The following is a 10,902-nucleotide window of genomic DNA, read 5'->3' as shown; positions in this document are numbered from 1 at the left end:
TCATGTCTTTGATTAGGAACCTAGCTAGCTTGGGGCTATGTTTTGTTTCTTCATAACAATCATACTTGCAATAAAACCCATTTATTTTTTGTCTAGACCATTTACTAAGGTATGATTTAGATGCTCCTGGCATAATTCTAAAATCTAACTTCTTTCACCAAAAGAGGTTAATGTTTTAGGGGATTAAAAGGCCTCGTGTTTTGGGTTTCATGTTAAAAAAAAAATGATACTTGATTGTGAGCATAAGCAACAATTATATGCTTCTTGATAATGTGAATTCTCTTGATAGGCCACCAAAAGAGAGGTGGGTGGTAATGCTTTATTTTACAGTCCTTTATATACTGCAAAATGATGGAGTAAAATATACAGGCTACTTTCTGGAGCTTACTCCAAATAAGTGAACACAATTGGTAACTAACTAGTACGGATTACTTTCTTTCTTAATCCCAAATAAGCCAAAATGTAATTATCATGCAAACATGGTATAACTTCCTATTTCCATTTGTTAATAGATATTATGGTACAGGAGGACTATGAAATTAAGCAAGCCACAATCCTGATATTAACAGTTTTGTTGAGGTAAAAAATTATAAAAAAGAAGGCTTGATGATATAGGATCATTGATAATATAACTTGGCTGATCAATGATAAACATACAGTTGATGCTAGGTATTTAGCTGATGTAAATGAACATACAAGGGTTCTTAGATACATAAAGCACAGAACAACAGTCAGGTCTGCCCGTTCAACAGTCTCACATAGTCAGTAACATGGTCTATTATTTCCTGCAACCTGCTTTGAGAATCATCCTGGAAGCACAGGGGAACAAGACTAAAAACCAGTGAGCTGTTGGAAGAATTTTGAACGAAAATGAAATTAGTAAGAAACGCTATTTCGTTTAAAAGTCGGTCAGTTAATAACCCTTAGGGTTTTCCCCACAGCGAAACATCACTTCAGAAAGACTACCAAAACCAATATAATATTGCACCTCCGTTAGAATACAACATCAATTAAACAAAAACAGGACAGATTATCCTGTTAAACAAAATCAATAATCCACAATTGGTGTTCATGGCACAGATCAATAGACATGGTCATCAAAACGTGTTAGCTGTTAGCTGTAATCTACAAAGGCATTTGACTACAAAAGCTACTAACAGTGTATGCATACACTGCTTTAGATTGTATATATTCAGTGCATATATCGTATATGCATACTTAGCATCACATATATAGGTATACCCTGTAATGCCACCAACCTAACAAAAGTGTCCTATTACCATTACATGCCACACTGAGCAACTAGATCTGCACTTTCTTCTGTTGCAGATCAGCTGCTCAATCTTATACTTAAATCAACATTTAACTCCTATAGAGTGTTACTCTGTGAAATATTGAGTGTTTAAATGCTAGAGATTGCGGTGAATTGTATCCAGTGATATGAGGATGTAACTTTGCAAATAGCAACATGGAAAAGTCCCTGTCAAGCCTCCCATAAAAATATGAAATTGTTGGATTACAGCTAGGGTTGCACAATTCCGGGAAATGTAAATAAATTCTGTGGTTTTCCCGAAATCCCGGGTTGGAGGATTTCCGGACTCAGAAAATAAGAAGCAGGAAATGCGGTTCCTCCAACCAAGATTTCTGGGAAACCAGGGAATTTATTGAAAGTTCCCAGAATTCTAGAATCCAATTTATCAAATACTCTATATGTAACTGATATTCATCCCAAACATGCTGATGGGATTTTCACTACTTTCAAAGTTAACATTTATGTCTGGAAGTGTAGTGGACATTCACTTTGGTACTGATTTTCATATCAACAGAAAATAAAGTATAACTCCTAATAGTTCATCTAATAACTTGTCTTAAATTCTGATGTTCTCTTACCAATAAAGCATATTTTTTACAATAAAATGAATAAAATATGGCACATGACACAGGTCCTTAGCACATAATTAAGTAAGCATTTCACTGTAAGGTCTACCTACACCTGTTGTATTCGGCGCCCGTGACAAATAAACTTTGATTTGATTTGATAATTATCATGCAAAAACATAAATAAAAATAATTAACAAAAAAGTTTGATTCATACCAAAATAATGCTTTCAGTAGTAACAAATGGCATAATAATACTAAAGTCATTTTTTACACAAAAGAACCAAGACACTAATCTTGCAATTCAAAATTGATATCCCAAATCAAGCTAGCATAGCATGCAACATATGTCTCACTGTTTTCAGAGACCTCCCTTCACTCGCTTTAGGTTGTGACATTGCATCTCCTTCTCCCAGGGCACGTCTGTAATCACACCCTATTCCCTACATAGTGCACCACTTAAAAGTAGTACCCTACATAGGGAAGAGGGTGCTATTTGGGATGTCGCCTATCTCCTCTGGTGTAAACAGTGAAAGCAGGATATTGCAGACTGTAGCGTTGCGTCTGTAGCCTTCTACTGCCAGGCAAAGAGCCAGTAAGCCAATCACAAAGCTGCGCGGTATTGTAGTAACTGTGCTGAACTGTACACACTCACAGCACACTGTTAGGGCATACTCATGGAAGTCACCTTGTTGCTACTTGGATTGGGCCTTCTCTACGAGGCCAGACGCCCAAACCAACTCTTATAATGAGTATCAGTTGCATACCCAATTGTGCCATGAATGAAAATATGATTAGAGAAAATTAGCATTTTTTTTTGTGAAAAACCATGGCTTCCTTCTTTGAACTGTCAACAACTGTAGATTGCCATCTTCTATTTTGGCACCAAACACAGCCTCACTAAAACATTCCCGTTCGACAATTTCTCACCAACAGCTTTCTTAAATCCATCAAAGGATCAAATCCATCCATCCACCCCAAGATGCCAGGCGTTCAGCTCTCCCTGCGGAGCTCCAAAACTCTTCCTCTGTGGTGGAAGGGCACTTCCACTCTGGCACCAACTACTTCTGGGTTAGAGGTCAACCATGGCGGTCTTGGCCAGGTCCTTAGTTCCCTGGAGAATTCTCTTCATATGACCCACTTTCGATATCCCCAGATCCTGTGGAGAGCAGATAACATCTTAAGAACATTGATTCTCCTAATAGTTTATTTATTTAATGGAAATCATTTTATTTTATAGCTTCCTTTTTAAATCACTATGCTATATCTGTTTTATGGTTTTTACATTGTATTGTCTTTTATTTGGTACTATTTTGTTTTAAATCTTGCTCACCCTGTAATGCAACACTTATTTTGCTCTCTTACGCCCTGTCTAAGCCGGGGGAGGGGGGTCATACCAAGGATCATTAGGTATTTCATTAATGATTTTAAGACACGTTGAAGAATCCCAAAAATATTTATGTTTTGGGGTCTTAAAAATGTGTTGGGGTCTTACTGCTAATATCTCATACAAATGCATGGAACAACAGATAGTCCCCAAAAAATACCAAAAGGAAGTTTGTTCTGAAGTGTCTCTCCCATATCTGAGAGATATAAGAAAGATCATTTGTTATATACATATTTTACATGTATTTAACCCCATACAGGGCCTTGCAAAAGTATTCATCCCCCTTGGGGTTTTTCCTATTTTGTTGCATTACAACCTGTAATATAAATAGATATATATTTGGATTTTGTGTAATGGACATACAGAAAATAGTCCAAATTGGTGAAGTGACATTTTAAAAATGACTTGATAAAAAAAATCGAAAAAATAAAAGGTGGAAAATTGGTGTGTGCATATGTATTCACCCCCTTTGCTATGAAGCCCCTAAATAAGATCTGGTGCAACCAATTACCTTCAGAAGTCACATAATTAGTTAAATAAAGTCCACCTGTGTGCAATCTAAGTGTCACATGATCTGTCACATGATCTCAGTACATATACACTTGTTCTGTAAGGCAACAGAGTCTGCAACACCACTAAGCAAGGGGCACCACCAAGCAAGTGGCACCATGAAGACCAAGGAGTTCTCCAAACAGGTCAGGGACAGAGTTGTGGAAAAGTACAGATCAGGGTTGAGTTATAAAAAAATATCAGAAACTTTGAACATCCCACGGAGCACAATTAAATCCATTATTAAAAAATGGAAAGAATATGGCACCACAGCAAACCTGCCAAGAGAGGGCCGCCCACCAAAACTCACGGACCAGGCAAGGAGGGCATTATCAGAGAGGCAAAAAAGAGACCAAAGATATCTATTTGTTTTTTTATTTTACCTTAAATTGAGGACAGAGGGCGCTGTTTTCACTTTGGGGGAAAATCGTGCACAATTTAAACGGCCTCGTACTCAATTCTTGCTCGTACAATATGCATATTATTATTACTATTGGATAGAAAACACTCTCTAGTTTCTAAAACCGTTTGAATTATATCTGTGAGTAAAACAGAACTCCTTTTGCAGCAAACTTCCTGACAGGAAGTGGAAAATCTGAAATCGATGCACTCTTCTAGGGGCTGCCTATTAAAGTCCTTGATATTTATTAGTTTAGATGCACTTCATACGTCTTCCACTAGATGTCGACAAGCAGTGAGAGAAGAAATTGAGTGTGTAACTTGATCTGGACTCGAATCATAGCTCTTGGCATGACGTGTCACCAGTTTCCTGTTTTCTGGAGAGCGCGAGGAGGGACCTGGATTTGCCTTCTGATAAGCTGACGTTATGGACGACTAATATCTCCGGCTTTGATTTTATTTGATACATGTGACAATATCATCGTAAAGTATGTTCTTTCAATATAGTTTAATCAGATTATTGAAATTTTTTCGGGAGTTTTGCCGTGTTCCGTTCTCTTCCGTTTGTTGACGATGGAGAGATTCGTGCCACTTGGCAAGTGTGCTTGCTAAACCGAGAGGGAAAAAGGCCGTTCTAAAACCAAACAACGATTGTTCCCGACAAAGGACCCCTTGTACAACATTCTGATGGAAGATCAGCAAAAGTAGGACCCATTCTATGATGTTATTTCATATATCTGTCGTACATGTGAACTAGTCGTTTGCGCCCAGCTTTTGGGTACTCTCTCGCTATACCTAAGCTGGATGTCGTAATGAAGTTATTTTTAGAATTCTAACACGGCGATTGCATTAAGAACTAGTGTATCTATCATTTCCTATACAACATGTATTTTTTAGTTATGTTTATGAATAGTAATTTGGTCAGAATATGTGTGTCAGAAAAAGTGTCCGAAAAATATCCGGACGTTGTGGGAAAAAGATGCTACGTTAGCACAACGTTAGCACAATGTATAACCACTGATATCAGCTCTAAATATGCACATTTTCGAACAAAACATAAGTGTATGTATAACCTGATGTTATAGGACTGTCATCTGATGAAGCTTATCAAGGTTAGTCAAAATTATATATCTTGCTGGTTTATTCGCTATCGCTAACGTGCCTATTGCTATCGCTAACGTGCCTTGATGAATGAATGCGGTAGTGTGGTAGGCTATTGTAGTAAGCTAATATAATGCTATATTGTGTTTTCGCTGTAAAACACTTAAAAAATCGGAAATATTGGCTGGATTCACAAGATGTTTGTCTTTAATTTGCTGTACACCATCGATTTTTCATAAATGTTTTATGATGAGTATTTAGGTATTTGACGTTGGTGTCTAATTATTCTGTCTGCTTTCGGTGCAATTTCTGATTGTAGCTGCAATGTAAACTATGATTTATACCTGAAATATGCATATTTTTCGAACAAAACATAGATTTATTGAATAACATGTTATAAGACTGTCATCTGATGAAGTTGTTTGTTGGTTAGTTTGGTTGGTTCTTGGTTAGTTAGGTTAGCTTTGTGCATGCTACCTGTGCTGTGAAAAATGTCTGTCCTTTTTTGTATTTGGTGGTGAGCTAACATAAATATATGTGGTGTTTTCGCTGTAAAACATTTTAAAAATCGGACATGTTGACTGGATTCACAAGATGTGTATCTTTCATTTACTGTATTGGACTTGTTAATGTGTGAAAGTTAAATATTTCTAAAAAATCTATTTTGAATTTCGCGCTCTGACTTTTCAGTGGAATGTGGGAGGAGTTCCGCTGGCGGAACGCCAGAGCCAGACAGGTTCATTTAACTAGGCAAGTCAGTTAAGAACAAATTCTTATTTTCAATGACGGCCTAGGAACACTGAGTTAACTGCCTTGTTCAGGAGTAGAATGACAGATTTTTACCATGTCAGCTCGGGTATTCGATCTTGCAACCTTTCGGTTACTAGTCCAACCTCTAACCACTGAATCAAATCAAATTTTTTTGGTCACATACACATGATTAGCTGATGTAAATGCGAGTGTAGCGAAATGCTTGTGTAGCGAAATGCCACCAGGCTACTTGACACCCCAGATAACCCTGAAGGAGCTGCAAAGCTCCACAGCGGAGATTGGAGTATCTGTCCATAGGACCACTTTAAGAGGTACAGTCCATGGAGCTGGGCTTTACAGAAGAGTGGCCAGCAAAAAGCCATTGCTTAAAGAAAAAAATAAGCAAACATGTTTGGTGTTCGCCAAAAAGCATGTGGGAGACTCCCCAAATATATGGAAGAAGGTACTCTGGTCAGATGAGACTAAAATTGAGCTTTTTGGCTGTCAAGGAAAACGCTATGTCTGGCGCAAACCCAACACCACTCTCATCACCCCGAGAATACCATCCCCACAGTGAAGCATGGTAGTGGCAGCATCATGCTGTGGGGATGTTTTTCATCAGCAGGGAATGGGACACTGGTCAGAATTGAAGGAATGATGGATGGCGCTAAATACAAGGACATTCTTGAGGGAAACATATTTCAGTCTACCAGAGAATTGAGACTGGGACAAAGGTTAAACTTCCATCAGGACAATGACCCTAAGCATACTGCTAAATTAACACTTGAGTGGTTTAAGGGGAAACATTTCAATGTCTTGGAATGGCCTAATCAAAGCCCAGACACATTGAGAATCTGTGGTATGACTTAAAGATTGCTGTACACCAACAGAACCCATCCAACTTGAAGGATCTGGAGCAGTTTTGCCTTTAAGAATGGGAAAAGATCCCAGTGGCTAGATGTGCCAAGCTTATAGAGACATACCCCAAGAGACTTGCAGCTGTAATTGCTGCAAAAGGTGGCTCTACAAAGTATTGATTTTGAGGGGGTGAATAGTTTTGTTTCACAATTAATCTTCAAAGTGGTATGTATGTTGTGTAATTCAAATGATACAACTCCCCAAAAAATCAATTTTTTTGGTGGTGGTCTTGAGGGGATCTTGAAGAAGGAAGGCTGTCACTCCATTTTGCAACACCATGCCCTGTGGATGGCGCTTAATTGGAGCCAATGTCCTCCTACAACAGGATAATGACCCAAAGCACAGCTCCAAACTATGCAAGAACTATTTAGGGAAGAAGCAGTCAGCTGGTATTCTGTCTATAATGGAGTGGCCAGCACAGTCACCGGATCTCAACCCTATTGAGCTGTTGCGGGAGCAGCTTGACCATATGGTACATAAGAAGTGCCCATCAAGCCAATCCAACTTGTGGGAGGTGCTTCAGGAAGCATGGGGTGAAATCTCTTCAGATTTCCTGAAATTTACAACTAGAATGGCAAAGGTCTGCAAGGCTGTAATTGTTGCAAATGGAGGATTCTTTGAAGAAAGCAAAGTTTGAAGGACAGAATTATATATCTTTTTTAAATCATTATTTTTTCATTAACCTTGTCAACATCTTGCCTATATTTCCTATTCCTTTTGCAACAAATTTCATGTATGTTTTCTTGGAAAACAAGGACATTTCTAAGTGACTCCAAACTTTTGAACGGTAGTGTACATGCTCGTTGGCAGATCGGCTTTACCAACTTCAGACGAGTCTCCTGCCACTTGTGAGAGTATCATCTTTCCATAGAGGGGTCCTAATAGCTGCTAGACCAAACCATTCAGGCGCTACAGATGATTTTGTGAGAAGACCGAATTTTGGGATGTCTCATGGTCTGACAAACAGCGCTCTAGCTCTGTCACCTTTCACCGCAGATGCAGAAGTGTGGTGGAATGAGACGCATCCATTTCAAAAACAGATATATCTAGATTAAATTTACAAATGTGCATGTACATTTTTTTATGATGCTAATTAATCTTCCGTGGGGGTGAGGACATCGACATTTGGGGGTTTTAAAGGCAGCTTCACCTAAGAGCTTCCAAATAATGAAAAACTACAGGTCATTTACTGTATAAACAATATCTTCTGGTCAATGACAAAACAGACAGTGCGAACAGACATGTTGTGTTGTGCTGTACCTACCTTCAATTAGCATAGCAAATATTCAAACGTGGAGTACACTTCTGAACAGCATGCAGCTGACATGGTTTGTGTTTATGATCCCGTGGTCATTTTCTGTGTGATAGTTTGGTAACACTTTACTTAAAGCCAAACAGTATGCTTTATAACTTGTTTTGGAAGTGTAGAGGCCCTCATAATGTATTCTAATAAGGATTATAATATGTTTATACTACAGCATTGTTGAATACTTGTTTCTGATTGGTTAGAAGGGCATTCTAGAATGGACATTAAACCAGATAACGGGAGAGTTGGAAAATATATCGGGACACCTTGCATTCAAGACACAATGCAGACTGTACTTGCTACAACGTTACAGAAAGCTAAACCAACAACCACACAAAATTAAATTGTATATGTTGTAAACAAGGAAAAAACTTAGCTAGCTAGCATTGATTCATTTTTGTAGAGACATATTTTTTTGGAGCATCTGATGACCTAACGTGGTGAGTGATGAACATTAATTTCTCTGGTCCCTACTGTTGCAGCCATGACACAGGTGGTGCTATGCTGTCAAATCCTCCCACGTTTCTAGTTTGACCAGCTGTTTAAGCAACTAGTGTTTTTGAATTAGGATGTCATATTGGCAGGTTTGCTAGCAACAAACTATTTAGCTAGCTTCTAGCCTAGTGTTTGATATGCAATGCGATCTCCTCGTAATGAACATTGTCGGGTGTCCTGATGAGAAGGCAAACTTTCTAGCTATGCCAGGCAAAATCGGGCATTATCAGCTCATTATTATGGATGTGTTCTAATGAATGTCAATAGAAAACAGCTACTTTGCTGTTATTCTGGCTGCAGAGGTCATGGCGGTGTTAGCAGTAGCTAGCTGACTAGCTAACAAGCAAGAGATCGTTGTAAATATCAACAAAAATGTTTTATTTCTACTGGTAAATGTGTGCTTATAGTATTGTTTTCTTTGGCAACTGTGGTATAAGCAGGATAAACAGTTTAAACAAACGCAACGGAATAAACTTTGATGTTATGAATGTGTAGTATTAGCTAGTTGGCTAGCTTGCTAGCAGCAAGCAAGGGATAAGAATGTTGCCGCTGATCATGGCAACGGAACATAAAGAATGAATGACTGGCTCACGTCCATAAATATTGAACTAAACGATTTAAATATCAACCAAAAAAAAGTATTTACACCAGTAAATGTGTGCTTTCATATTGTTTTCTTTGTCAACTGTGGTATAAGCGGGATAAAAGCCGCCGTTCTGTACATTACCTTGGAAAAATGAACCCTGCAATGGTGCGTAGTTCATTATTTCCAAGGTAATGTACAGAACGTCTGCGTTTATCCCTTACTTAATACTTCTATGCTGCAAAAAAAAATGTACAGACTAAAATAAACATTATAAGCTCCTCTTACATGCATATGACAAGTCTTACAATTCATTATAACTGCATCACAATGCATTGTAACTGTAAGTGTTACATAAAGTGTTACCATGTTTCTAAAAAGGATCAATTATAATTATGTAATAGCGTTTAGGATAAAAAAATTTACTTCCAATTATGTTTTTTCGACAGATAATGGTGGTTTTGTCATAGAAATGGAGGGGACAGATTTGGAATGAGGGGACACAGACAGAGAAACACTGGCACAGTCCAAGGTATGTTAGGCAAGTCGCTCGTAAGGATGAGTGCAAAACTATTATTGTCTATTGTCAAAAAAGTAATCCGCTCAGATCCATTAGGATAAATGGCACATGAAACTCTGATAAACAATGTGAAATAGAACAGTCTAAATGACTCCGTCATCTGTAAGGAGGTTATGGGGGTAATGAGGTATGGGATATCCCGGGGAGTGTATCATTAGTCGGAATCCGTTGCAAAACAGTTTACTTCAAACAGAAAACATTTTGCAACAAAAACGAGAGTTTCTATTGGACAAATTCATCTATGTCCTTCCCTGTCTGTTTAATTTTTGATAACTTTTTTAGACTACTGTTGTGTATTGTTAGATATTACTGCACTGTTGGAACTAGCAATACAAGCATTTCGCTACACCCACAATAGCATCTGCTAAATATGTGTATACGACCAATAAAATAAGATTTTCTTTGATTTAGCGTAAACATTAAATGGTTTCAGTAGCAAAATGTTGTGTCACAGACAAGATGTTATGCAAACGGCATCTGACTAATTAATACACCTCTTGTTTCTCGCTGAGGTATTTTCTCAGAGTGGAGTCAACATTGAACATCTTTCTCCTATAAGTCCAAGTAAATGCCACCCATGTTCAGCAGCACTCCAAAGGGCATGTCCACTCACACCCCTGGGGTCAGCATTACTGGGAGATGTTGTGCTCTGTCCGTGAACAGCGTCTCTATATTGCTCTGACCTAAAACAGCTTCTTGTCTCGGTCTGTGGTACCAACCTAACCCCAGCTCCAACCCTCCCTCTCCCAACCTTCCTGAGCAGTCCCACTCCCCTAGCCCTGCCTCCTCTACACCAGCGCTCATCCAACCCTACCACATTTCCACCGGTCTGTCCCATTCCAAGTTCACACATAGTACCAGTGAAGACTGAGGGGTTAGTGAGTTACAGCCAGTCTCCTGCGGTAGGTAAGCAACACTCTCACACACAGAGGAAGCCAAGCAGAGCAGTGCAGCAC

The 10,902-nt window shown here is 38.6% G+C and overlaps 1 protein-coding gene across 1 annotated transcript in view; it reads right to left on the bottom strand.

The window, feature by feature from the left end:
• Positions 1-2,984: 2,984 nt before the first annotated feature.
• LOC120057998 (diacylglycerol kinase eta-like) overlaps positions 2,985-10,902 on the bottom strand; it is a 66,339-nt gene continuing 58,421 nt past the window's right edge. Inside the window, 1 exon segment of the mRNA XM_039006483.1 lies at positions 2,985-3,037. Within this exon segment, the coding sequence (XP_038862411.1) occupies positions 2,985-3,037 (53 nt within the window).

The sequence above is a fragment of the Salvelinus namaycush genome, chromosome 13, assembly GCF_016432855.1.
Source record: "Salvelinus namaycush isolate Seneca chromosome 13, SaNama_1.0, whole genome shotgun sequence".
NCBI classification, from domain to species: Eukaryota; Metazoa; Chordata; class Actinopteri; order Salmoniformes; family Salmonidae; genus Salvelinus; species Salvelinus namaycush.
Note: the sequence above shows the minus strand (reverse complement) of the source record. Positions and strands in the feature narration are given on the sequence as shown.